General features: G+C 36.9%; 1 protein-coding gene across 2 annotated transcripts in view; it reads right to left on the reverse strand.

The window, feature by feature from the left end:
- The window catches only part of trioa (trio Rho guanine nucleotide exchange factor a), a 129,090-nt gene that overhangs the window by 77,690 nt on the left and 37,637 nt on the right, over positions 1 to 13,763 (reverse strand). Inside the window, exon 2 of one of the 2 annotated variants that reach the window (XM_016509759.1) lies at positions 11,470 to 11,523. In XM_016509759.1, coding sequence (XP_016365245.1) covers positions 11,470 to 11,523 — 54 coding nt within the window. Of the gene's footprint in view, positions 1 to 9,229; positions 9,282 to 11,469; positions 11,524 to 13,763 lie in introns of those variants that run through there. The other variant, XM_016509762.1, reaches the window with a different exon arrangement.

Raw genomic sequence — 13,763 nt, forward strand, 5'->3', positions numbered from 1 at the left:
AGCGTCAAAGCTTTACCTGGCAGCTGAATCAGCGTGTTGCCCGTTTGTGCGTACTGCCACCTGTGGTTGTCCAAAAGTGACGCCACATTCCCGTTCCACCAGCTGGACAGTGAATCCGTATTCTCAACACCGCACGCAGTGCAGGTACATGACTACAACTTCTGCCACTTCCAACTCTAAAAACTCACTGGGATTCCTGAACGGGTCGTGTAGACCATGACAAGCATGAAACGTTTGCCTCGATGTTCCTCAAGATGTAGTTAGCGATAGTTTCGCTCTGCGTGAAGAGCTAGCATATGTAAGCCCCTGCTAACAGTCGTCTCTCTCGGATTTAGAGGAGAATAGGCTTGGTCCAGGACTGTTGCTAATCTTAATACTCAAAGTGAGTTTGAACTCAGAGGGGTGGACTGTCACATCCCAACAAGATCCTTTAGCATTTTTCATCCACAGCAGGCTTTCCTCCAGACTAAAAACACAAAACTCAATAAGCGCTCAAGTTACTCCAATGGTTAAGTATTTGAAGCATTGCTTTCTGATTCACAAACTACTCATGGTTTAGAATGAAAAAAAAAAACAAGAAGAGGAAACCAAGTAAGGTCAAAACAAATCCGAAATTTATCGTGAAACGAATTAAGAAATCGCAGAATCTGTTGATGGAGCAGAAACGACTGCCCGCACTGGAGGATTACGCAGAAGCTGCTTAGAAAGTGATTAGCTTGAGTCTCGCCTCAGGCCTCCTCCCTCAAGCCTGCCCACAATGGACAACAGAAGGCCTTTAGAAATAAAGAGACCCACACTATTGGACAGTGAAAACTGTCTTCATGTGTGACATTCGTTTAATTAAACTGAAAGTATAACAACCCATTAGTTGCACAAACAAAAAGTTACAGGATTCAGGGTTAAAACAGCAACACAAATAGAAATGCACCAATATTCTAGCCAATAACGATAAGCCTGATATGGACAATAACCACAAAATATTAATATTATATATTAAAATACTGTTAAAATATTTCATAATATTTATATATTAATATTTAAAAATGTCGTCTTAATAAATTAAAACAAAAATGTGTTTTAAATGGTACAAGAGAATTTAGGCATCACAATATACTGTTAAAAAAAGGCATGATGAATGAATCATTGTGTTGATACTGAATTGTAAAGGGTGTTGTCTAGCTCTGAAATTAAATAGAGGAAGTAGAGAAAGCGAGTCCAAGAACAGCCTGTTCCTCTTTCAATACAAATGCAGAAAAACAAATAAACACACAACACACACACCTGACCAAATCTGCTAAACCAAATACTCTCAAGGTGTTTACTACAAAAAGAGTCCCAATTCTTTAAAGCCATTTAAATAAAGGAAGGAAGAAAGAAAGAAAGAAATACAATGTATATTTGCATGGCATTTTATAGGACTTATAACTCATTGAGCCCCGCTGTTGAGCATATTAAGGCACCTGAACAGAATCATCCAGTATGAAGAAACAAAACAGAGGAACAATATATGACTTGTATTACATGCATGTTTCTTCTTGTTAAACAAACATATCAGGTTTTCCATGTCTACTTCCATTTAATTAAAACACCCAACAGGCTCTTGCAACACAATTAAATCTTCCAGACTTGAACTTAAAGAGCTGAGATGAGTTTAGTTGGACCTCAGGGTGTGTGTCAGGGAGTACTGTGACTCACTGTGCCCTGGTCACTGCTTTAGAACATGCTTCATCCTGACATTAGCAGTGAATTTGAGAGCACACTGCTAGCTTTAAAAGACAAAGTCCTCTTCTGCTTCACGAGATGGTCTGGAGCCGTTCAGAGCTCACACACGTGCTGGACGTTAAAAGTAAATTAAGAGGTCAAACGTCGCCTGGTGTGTGTGTTTTATGATTTATCTCAGTGAAATCACTCATCCAGACCCAACACCAGCTGAAAGTTTCAGAGTCACAACAACATGAGCTGCTTATATCTGCCAAATGCATCATGTTTGCACAGTGACCTATATCTCTGTCCTGCCTGAGAGAAAAAATTAACTTGGATGAAAAAAGATGAGGGATAAGGGAATCCGTTTGGGAAGGAATGTATGTCAAAGCACTAATCGGACAGGATGTGTGTTCAAAACAATTAAGATATTTAGTATTAAATTAAAACCGTATTCAAGAAAGGTCCAAATAAAACCAAAAGTGCTATGTTTACATTCCATAAAACGCCGCAAAACCACACGCAAAGAGATAATGTACAAAGAAATGGGACGTATTTGTTGGGACATGTCACCTTTCCTTGTAAAACCGCATCTATAAACGCATATCATCACCTCGTAAAACACTTCAGCTGTATTCTCTTCCTGTTTACCCTAGCGAATAAAATCACAGACTCCCCCACATGCTCACATGCTGTATTGCCGGCCATCCTGACCACACACACTCCAATCACTTCTGTTGCCATGGTGACAGGCCTGTACTCTACATTCCTGGGATATTTCAGGAAAAGGAAGTGTGAGAATTCTTCAGATTTTCTGTGATGAATCACTTGCTCTAGGAAGGCGTTCATCCATTCACTGGGCCTACAAAATACCCTCAAGCTTAAGTTAAAGGTTACGAAATCAATTGTTCTGTTTGATTGAAATCAATCAAACAGTAACACCATCATAAAGTTACATGGGACCTCTTATAAAATAAAAATGCATTTTTTAATGATTTTATCGTTAATTTATATAATTGTAATATATATGATTACAATTTAAGTTAAATGTTATGAAATATGGTAACCATATTTTTAGACTAAAATAACAGTAACCCCATCATAAAGTTACATGAGACCTCTTATAAAATAAAAATGCAACTTTTGATAAATTTTATTGTTAATTTATCATTTTAATAATATTACAACTTAAAACAACTGTTTGTTTTTAATTTTTTTAAAAAGTTATTTATTCTTGTGATGGTTAAGCTAAATTTTCAGCATCATTACTCCAGTCTTCAGTGTCACATGATCCTTCAGAAATCATTCTAATATGCTGATTTGCTGCTCAAGAAACATACCTTATCATCAATGTTGAAAATAGCTGTGCTGCTTAATATTTTTGGTGGAAACTGATGCATTTTTTAGGAGTCTTTGAATGGTTGAATTCTATACTGTAATAACTTGCTGGTTTATAACGGCCACTTTTCAAGTCCCATCCTACATTTTTTGTTATTTAATATTGTTTTACTCATAAATGCATCAGATAATGAAAGAAAAATTGGATGTGATTCTTGCAAAACTATGAAAAGACCTTGTTTCAAAAGACAATTAAGGTTAAAATGAAATTGAATGGCACTGTAGAATGGACAGGAAGAGCAAGAAAGAAACATCGGCCAGTGTGTAAACGTGCATATGGATGTGTAGATCTGATGACAGTGAGTTGACAGTGATGAATGCAGTTGTCACTGCTGCCCGTCTCATTCATGACACTGACAGACCTTCAGGCCTCGTAAACTACCTGGAATCCTTCACTCTCACTCAAATGTGTCTGTTCTTTCTCACTTCAGTGCTCTGTTTACTGCTTGCTTGTCATACCTGCTTCTTCTAAATGATGAGCACTTCCCCACACGTCTCGTATATCTTGCTTTTCTCAAATTCCCTCATTCGATATGTTTGTTGTTGTTCTCTCATTTTCTCATGCTAAAGATCCTCCTTTAAATCACAAACACATTCCAATTAAATTGAAATTGTCATTTATCCACCATTAATTGGTCATTCACCAAATTTGAAAAACATTAAAGGGATAGTTCACCCAAAAATGAAAATTCTGTCGTTAATTAGGCCTACTCAACCCTCATGTCGTTCCAAACCCGTAAGACCTTCGTTTATCTTCAGAACTCAAATTAAGATATTTTTGATGAAATCCAAGAGCTTTCTGACCCTCCATAGGCAGCAATGCAACTGGCATGTTCAAGGCCCAGAAAGGTAGTAAGGGCATCATTAAAATAGTCTATGTGACATCAGTGGTTCAACCGTAATTTTATGAAGCTACGAAAATACTTTTTACGTGCAACGAAAACAAAAATTCAACAATTCAACAAGTACATTCACATGGACTATTTTAACAATGTCCTTACTACCTTTCTGGGCCTTGAACATGGTAGTTGCGTTGGTGTCTATGCAGGGTCAGAAAGCTTGCGGATTTCATCAAAAATATCTTAATTTGTGTTCTGAAGATGAACGAAGGTCTTACGGGTTTGGAACGACATGAGGGTTGAGTAGGCCTAATTAATGACAGAATTTTCATTTTTGGGTGAACTATCCCTTTAACATTTTGATGGGATGTCTATTTCTTTCTGCAACTTCAGAAACATTTCTACTTTTAAAGGAAGATAATCTGGATTAGAAGTCAAGAAAAGAGGAGAAAATTAAGTTTTAAAGCACCCCCACAAAAACAGACAGAGAGACGTGACTGAGGATTTGGGGAGAGAAATGAGAGACTCCAATCAGTCCTCCGGAATAATTCATTGGATAATGTTCATTAAATTGAGTCACCAGATTACTAAACATCTACATTGCCTTTTTCACACTGCGAGAACAGAATAAAAGATAAAGAAATTTCACTGACGGATAAAATTAGAGCACAAATAAGCATTTGTAGGGAAACCTCTGCTAGAGACATACAAGTGCAAAGATGTGCACGTTAATATCTGTGCATTTCAGAGGGCAAACATCTTTACATTTCATATCTATCTTTTTTCCATGTGCATTCACCCTGCCAGAGAGCATTTGATGTTGCTCTCTGATCTGGCTGCTCCCTGCCAGCTTTTCTGAGGTCAGGCCCCCTAATAACAGGGTAGAGAAAACCAGAAGCTCACGCAACACACAGAAGATCTTCTGAAAGAGAGAGACTGAAAAAGCACAAAAGCAGACTGGGAATATACAGTCATAATTAAAAACAAATGTTTCTAATAATGACACTGCATGTCAGACTGACTGACAGGTATCTGGAGATTATGTAATGGATGACTATATTCAGGGGTGCACATACGTTTTTTTAGCCTGGTTCTCATGAGAACCTAGAGATTTGATTCGGTCCTCACACTTCACATAGTGTGACCCATCAAATATAACTATAAAAAATAAATTAATAATAGTGATAATATTGTTGCACTTTATTTAGTTAAAAAGAAAATAATAATAATAATAAACTAAATAAAGTGTGATAATACTATTTTATTTTAAAATAAAAAGGGAGTATTAAATACAAATACAATTATTTTATAGCACGCTTAAAAATAAAATGCTAATTATTATTATTATTTTAATTTGAATTTTCATAATTTTTAAACTTAAAATCCACAAGCTTTTATTTTGGCGGGTTGCCGGCCAGTAAGTATATGCGCTTCTGGGTTTAGCGCTGCCGATTGAAGAGCGCCAGTGAATGAAATGGCACAGTTTTGCATTGTGCTTTGAAAACGGCAGCGGATAGCCTAGGTTTATGCTTTCAGTTTGAACAGAAATCTTATACAGTACAGTTTGTCGATCTAAAATGGTAACTGTGCATTAACAGCTGTCAACCATGTCGGTACGCAAATGCGCTGTCTGAACTTATTTACACAGTGCATTTTTAATTTTGGTCGCGCATACGGACCTGCGTACAGTTATGTGCAAAAAAAATCTGTCACGAAAAAATCTGTCACGATTTACTCACCCTCAAGTTGACAGTATCCACCGACTTCCATAGTATTTTTTCCATACTGTGGAAGTCAATAGCTATGTTTCCATCCACCTATTTTCATGCGCATTTTGGATTATCGCATAAAAAAAACGCTGGATGGAAACGCCAAGATGCGCATAAATTCTAAAAATGCGCATAAAAAACGTATGCACACAACTGAGTAGGATAAACCTTTTATCCGATAAGAAAAAATGTGCATAAACTACGATGGAAACACATTTACCGAATACATTCCACCATGCGCATTGAAAAAGTAATGTGACTTTGCGCTATGAGACGGGATAAATTGACTAACCAGCGGACCGATCTCATTCACAGCATCTATATGTTGTTTTGGTCGTTCTGAAATGCCTGAGGAAAGTCTGTCATCAAAGTATTTCTGTATAATTACTGTCTTACATGACTGCGTTCCCAAACAGCAGGCATTCACCTCTAAAAGCAATGACCGCATTTATTGTGTTACGTCTGCTCTTGCTGAAGCGCAAGTAATTTATTACATATGAAAATTATTATATTCAGTGGCTTCTCCTAGTTTTCTTAAGAGATATTTAGTGCCAGTTTATCAGGAAGTGACGATTTTGTTCTCTTTGACTCGTTGGATGGAAACGGTGCTTTATTCGCAAATGTTTTAAGCGATATTCCAGTTTTGCGCATAAGTTAAATTAGCATCTTTGGATGGAAACATAGCTTGACTACCATCAACTGCTTGGTTACCAATGTTCTCCAAAATATCATCTTCTGCATTCAAACAGAAGAAAGAAACATGTGCAGGGTGAGCAAGTGATGACAGAATTTTCATTTTTGGGTAAACTAACAATTTAAGAGATGCACCGATCGATCGGCCAGGGATCGGAATCGGCCGATTTTCCTCATGATCGGCCCGGATCGGTGACCGGCCACTGATATATGTTAGTGGAGCGCACAATCCGCGTCAGTCTCAAACAGCTTGTGAGCCACAAATACCAAAATGAGTGTCTATCTGCGCTAAAACATTCAAATACATAAAAAATTGTCAAAATGCCCGTTTTGGTGAGTATCCAGTTAAACAGTCAGTTTTGGAACGTTAAATAGTTAAGAAAGAGAACGCATGTTGTGTAACAGTATATTGGGTCCGTGGATAAACTCTTAAAGGGACCGCAGTCCAATATTTATGTTTTTTATTTGTTCTTATTTTATTACTGACTTTTTACTTGTGTTTTTTAATGAAAATAAAAACTTTGCGTTGAAGAAAAGTAGATTTTTGTTTGTATATGCTGTCAATTATAGTTCTTAGAAAGAAAATCGGAATCTGCAAAAATCGGTATCGGCAGATCACACTAACGAAAAATCGGAAATCGGCCAAGAAAATTGCAATCGGTGCATCTCTATTTAAGATGGATTTGATTGATCATACCTTCAGGCAACCCACAGATTAATTGCTTTTTAAAACTGTGCAGTTTTATTTTGCACATCTCTAACCACTGGAACAGAAAAAAATCAATTATCAATTATATCAATATCAATATCAGTTATATTTATTGAAAAGGGGAGTTTAAAGTTTAATTTCTAAACTTTCTTTACCCACCATAGCTACAATTTTAGTCCTTTTTCTGGCCCTCAGAGCAGCACTTTTTATTTCAGAAGCTCATCAATCTCAATTAACCATTTCCCCACCTGAGCAATTTGAGGTCCTGACCTACAACACAAGCTGATCAGGGCAGCTTCTCTAGACCACCCATTTCACGCCAGCCTCTCATACTGCTCTACCACTCTGTCTTCTGAGTCACATATTCCTCCTCAAATCCTCTTTTAATTCACTTCTTCTGGCCACCTCATCGCCATACTCTACATAATAAATGCCTGTCCCTCACCCTTTCCTTCTCCCACCCAAATTCTATCCGTTTCCTACTATAATCACACCCATGTGCTGTCCGACACCAAAAGAACTGGAAATCATTAAGCCTTACAGATCATCATGTCTCTGTGACAATCTGAGGTCCATATAGGGCTATGAGAAGGCAATAAAAACCCAAACACCTTTTAAACATCTTTGGTTTGAAATAAGAAAGGGAGTATAATGAGCTAAAATGGCTGGAGCTTGGCAAACGTTTTCCAAACTAATCATAAAAATTTGTGAGTTAGCATCAGACTCAGACTGACTGAGTTTTCCGTTATTGAAATTCCTGAGTCTCCGTTATGACCGTTAGGGATGGGTATCGTTAAGGTTTTAATGGAAATTAAATTAGCTTAAAACCGCCACAGGCCTAAAGTGTAAGCAGATGTTTGAATGTTTAGTTCTCTCTTCTATCATAACTAAACAGTGCTTTCATGTTGCGCGTGCTGAAGCTCCTCCGCGTGAGCGCGATCTCGCTTCTGAATTGCGAATAGCAAAAATGCATCATAGACAAATGTTTGAAAAACAGCTGGCGACTCTGGTGAGATAGAATTTGCAAGATAATGTATATATAGCAATAATAAATGTATGTGTGTTTTATTAATTTCTCCAGTTCCGATAGCAGAATCGTTAACGTTAGAGCTTATCGATACTCCGGTCTTTCATAATTTAGCCCCGGTACCGATTAAATACAGAGTTTCGGTACCCATCCCTAATGACCGTTACAACTCCAAAAAAGGAGGAGGAGACTAAACACAGTATAAAAAGTCCAACATGAGTGCCTACACTAAGCCCTAATCCACAGCAGCACATACTGCAATCCAGTGAGCCAAAACACTTTTAAGTACCTTATGTTGTACTATCCCACTTCTTTCCCCCCCTCTTTTCTTAATTTAAAAGACAGGCAACACACAACAACTTCAAATCTTATAAAGTAACAAAACCTTTCACTTTAAGTGTGTGGTATTAAGTGTGTGGTATAAACCGTCTTTGCCCAAATGTTCTAAAAGTTAAGTAAAGGTTGTGGACATCAATGTTACCTCAAATAATGCAGCTTGTGACACGTGCACTATTACTTTTCTAAGCATTTAGATTTAGTTTTTTGTCTGACAGACAATAAAGGGGCTACAAAATAAAATAAAAAATAATTTATTCTTAATAAAATAAAATAAAGATAAAATAAAAATAAGGGGGACACAAGCCACGTTTAGGGACCAGAATATCATAATGATTTGGGACAGTTAGGAATGCACTTGAAAGCTATAACACCCATGTAATCACGGTTTGGCTGGTTAGCATGATCTAGTTATCTTCTGCTGGTAGATGTTGCAAAAAAACATCTCTCAATTTAAAATTAGCCATGTTAGAGACAAATAGATTTTTTTGTGCAAGCAACATTCAAATAAATGATATTTCTTTGTATTACAGGAGATGTTTTCCACTTAAAAAACAATAATAAAATAAAACAAAATAAAATAATAATAAAATAATAAAAATTGTAATAAAAATCTTAAAAGTGATCAGCCTCTTTGGTGCCTTGCATGTCACAAATCAGGATAAATCACTAAATAGGTTTGAAAGGGTGTTAAAATGCTAAAAACTAGCTTAATTTGTTGAATGCTGTGGAGATTTAGGTCTATATTCAGACTCACTATAGCACTGTAACACTTCGATCCAGGCCTATCTTGTTTGGACAGTGATCTCCTGTGACTGTGATGTCAGAACAGCCCATGAGCACATGTTTGTGTATCCGTTGGTCATGTGCTCTGTGGGTACTGAGAGGGGCAAAGAGTCTTTGATGGGGTGGGTCATGGCATCTATTTATAGAAAGCACAGCTGCGGGACCCAAGCAACTTTTCTGTGTCAGGATGTTTGCGAGAGAATGTGTAGCCTATTGTGCGATAAATACTCCATTTATAACATTACAATGCCTGAACTTATATGAGTTTGTCTAAAGCTGTATTTTGTACTATGGTAAAAGGGCTGCAAGTTGTTCAGTCTCTCAATGGAAGCCATTTTGGATTAAATATTTAGGGAAAGCAGTTATTCTTTGGCACAGAGTCATGAATGCTTCCTCCTGGGGGCTCATGTTCGTAAACCGGTTGACAGAGAGAGGCGAGAATGTGAGAGATTACAGCAGCTGAGTCGTGTTGCTTTACCCAATAATCAAACAGACAGGTGCTCCATTAGCCAATCAGCAGCAAGCAAAGATCAACAGCAGCCAATAATCAAACATGGAACCTTCAGATCATTTAAAACCAGGGTATTGATGGTCTACAGTTTGTAAGCAATTAGGTGGTTCTCAGGCTCATCAAAACAGCTGATATCTTTGACTACAAATGACTCGCACAATAAAACACACAATTACAACCAAACTATAATATTATCATTTCTGCAGTAAGTGCAGTATGCCAATTTTCTGTATGCAAGTGCAAATAACCATACTTTTGAGACAACAACTAGAAATCACTTCCAGAATGAAACACGGAGGGTCATGTGACAACAATGTAGCATACTGACATATTTGCCACTGCATACTGCTTCACATAACCTAGTATTCAATTCCAAACATAGCCAAAGGCACAAACACAGCTGTTTTTCAGGAGCTATTTGCATGTTTGAGCTGAGAAACTATACACATATTCAAACAAAAAGCGTTCACTATTATGAATACAAAAAATAATAGTTGCTCAGAAATGTTTGCAGGAAATAATGCAACAGATGGTGGGTGAATTATGCATCACGTTACACTATACAGAGCAAAATCACATCAGATTCTCGGCTTTGTTGTTACAGCACTACCAAGATGTCACTTCAACAGTCAATATAAAAGAAACTGTTCAAAAACAATTCACCATTTATTTGAGCCCTTGTTATAGAGAAATATTGAGTTAAACTGCTGTTAATCACACAAAAAGAGTGTGTTTCTAGTTTTATTAAGTGTAAAATGACATTTTTGCTGTTGTTAAACCAAATCAAAATCCCTACTACTAGAAAATGTTGTCATTCTAACCAAGACCCTCATTGTGCCATTATTAATACATTATTTCATCTGATCTTCATATATTTAAAAGATAAATAACTACTTTATCAAATGAGTAGCTTGACCATCTAAGCTACTTTAAAATATGAGTAGCTTGGCAAGCTACAGTTTCACTTCCCCAACGCTGGATACTATTACTTTTATAGTAGTATGGACTGGTTATTTGGAGAAGCATACTTTACGGTAGTAAAACCTTCCTTACAGCAAGCACAGGCCATAAAAGTGTTCATGACAGAACTGCTGGATGTCTCGCTCTGAAAACACTGGCAGATTCCTCCCTATTGCGCACATGTGGTTCATTTTAACTCCACGAGTGTGAACTGTCAACATTTCTGCGGCTCTGGGAGCAGCGATTTCCTGACTCAAAGTCATCATGTCAGAGATGTAAAGAATGTGTATCATACACAACATATGCTCCCGATCATTGCCAGCGAGCCATGTCCACACTATGGACAAAGAAAAAAAGTTTATACTAATGGACGAATGGCTGATCAGAGTCAGGGTTCAAGTCGCAGATAAAACAATTCATTTGTTGTCTGTGTATACAAATGTCAAACAACGTTTGATGTTTATCCAGCAGACATGATATTTGCTGTGCTTCTTTTGCAGAAAGAGACATCCAGTCAAAACATCAAACAGAGACAAGAACCCTCAAACACGTCTTTCCTTTCATGATAATGTACAGACAAAACAAACAAAGCCAAAACCTGCCAAGCAGAAAAACACAGGTGAAAGTAAATAGCAAAATTAGATGTTTTTTTAGGTTGTGATGAAACTTGAGGTTTACTGGCCAATCAGACTCAAGAACACAGCATGAACATAAACTATCAACAGTTTTGATTTTTTTACCTGTTATTTGATTGGAGACATCGGCTTTGGGCTCACATTTTGAAAGCGAACAATCTATGAAGAAAAAACAAAAGAAGATGAGTTAGACCAACTTAAGATAGTCTGTAAAATACGAGCTTCATTATAGTTGATAGTTATGATTTTTAGTGTGTATTAATTTAAGAAAATTTTTTATTAATAATAATAAAGAAATAAAATGAAAAATTAAGTAAAATTAATCAGAGTTTAATATACATTTTTGGTCATGCCGCCCAGCACTACTGTCTTTATATTGTTTTATCGACGGATTGTACAGGTTCGAGTAGCAATGGGATTGTTCACACAGCCTGCGCATGCGCAGTTGGTGCTTTTGTAGCGCGGACAAGTACGCGCTGTCACAAAAAATGGGAGGCGCGCAGAGCCTCCGCGCACACTCTCCGATGACGATTTTTACGTCACGCATACCATAGCGGACCCACGCACGCGGAAAGTATAACACAGGCCTTAGTCTTTAAACGAGACCGGGGAACAGAAAGAAGCAATTGGTTACAAGAGCAGAGAGATCTTGACACAGAATATGGTTTAAGGAGATCAGCAATATACTGAGGTGCTAGCTCATGCAGAGCTTTATAAACAAGCAGCAAAACCTTAAAATCGACTCTGTATTTAACTGGTAGCCAATGCAAGGAAGTGAGAACAGAAGTAATGTGCTCTCTCTTCCTAGTGCTCGTCAAAAGTCTAGCTGCCGCGTTCTGGACCAACTGCAAACGATGTATAGAGGAATAATATAAACCCATATATAGTGAATTGCAGTAATCAAGCCGGGATGTAATAAGTGCATGGATCACTACCTCTAGGTCCTTCGTTGAGAGGAACTGTTTTAATTTGGCGATGGATCGGAGATGAAAGAAGCTTCCTTTCACTACAGAATTTATCAACTTGTCGAATAATAAATCAGAATCAAAGACAACGCCTAGGTTCTTGACTCTGTTGTGCAGTGTTACTGAACATAAGTAAAATAAAACAAATTATAAAAACAATAATTAAAATAATAACAAATTTTAATACATTTGTTAAAACAAAAACACAACATAATAATAAAATAAAAATATTAATTACTATTAAAAATAAAGAAAACAGAAAATGCTGCCTTCCAAGAAGCAACATTTTAGACAAATTCTAAGGCAGCAATTTGTAACTTAATTTGTAACCTTTTGCAGAGTAGGCAAACCCAGAATGCACTGTGATTAGATTAATGAAAAAAATTCAAGATGTTAGAAAATATAGATTATGAACTTATTAATTATTGAAAAATACCAATTAAATACTTTAATACAACTGAAAATACACACGCAGCCAGAGAGATGACGGAGACGTCGCGTGCAAGTAAAAGTGCACAAAAGCAGTGTCTATTTCGTTCTCAACTTGAACAAACTACAACAGGTAAAGCTGTCAGCTGTGTGGATATTGGCAATATCGTTAACAGTTCTCGTTTATAATCATTACTAATATGGCTTCTTCTTAGCCTATATGCTGTGATCTGTTAATGCGTTAACTTCATATTATTTGAAGCGCACTTGCCGTCCAATAATCGCAAAAGGCTTTGTGCTTTGTTACTTTTTAATAAACAAAGTATCAGCTATAAATTATGCCTAATTCATAACGAAATTCTAACAATAAATACAGTTTTGGCACTCTTTAATGAAGCAGGACCGATTGCTTTAGCGCCTCAGTTCAAGTGGTAAGTGAACCCATTATATCTTTCTCTTTACTACTATAGTACAAAATGAACATGAATTAACATCAAGGGCTATTTTATAAGGGAGCCTACAGTACAACTTACTGAAATGTCTCATGTAAAAGCTCATTCAGTGTTTCAAACTGTGGAAAACGTGTGAAGCTTGTAAACATTGCAACGTAATAATACATTTACTTCAGAATAACCATTCGGTTTCCATAAGATCATCAGTCAGCTAAAAAAATAACTATAAAGAGGAGCATTTTGCTATATTTATGTGCTATTGCTAGGGATGTAACGATTCACCGCGAGCCGGTTGAAAATCGATTAAAATATGTGATGATTCAAATCGGTTGAGATGCTAAACAAATCGCGATTCAATTAGGGGTAGGAGTTTATATGAATGTATGTCTGAGGGGAACTTACTGTCTTTAGAAAAGTTTAGACGGTATTTTTTCTTTTCATCTTGCCATAAGTGCAGCGCTGCTTTGTTTACAGCTGAAACCAAGGAACCACTTTAAGCGCCACCCTGCTGGCAGAGAGTGAATCTGCGTCTCATTCAGCTCGTCTGCTGTTT

This window comes from Sinocyclocheilus rhinocerous, unplaced genomic scaffold (assembly GCF_001515625.1).
Source record: "Sinocyclocheilus rhinocerous isolate Xijiao unplaced genomic scaffold, SAMN03320098_v1.1 scaffold53, whole genome shotgun sequence".
Taxonomy (NCBI): Eukaryota; Metazoa; Chordata; class Actinopteri; order Cypriniformes; family Cyprinidae; genus Sinocyclocheilus; species Sinocyclocheilus rhinocerous.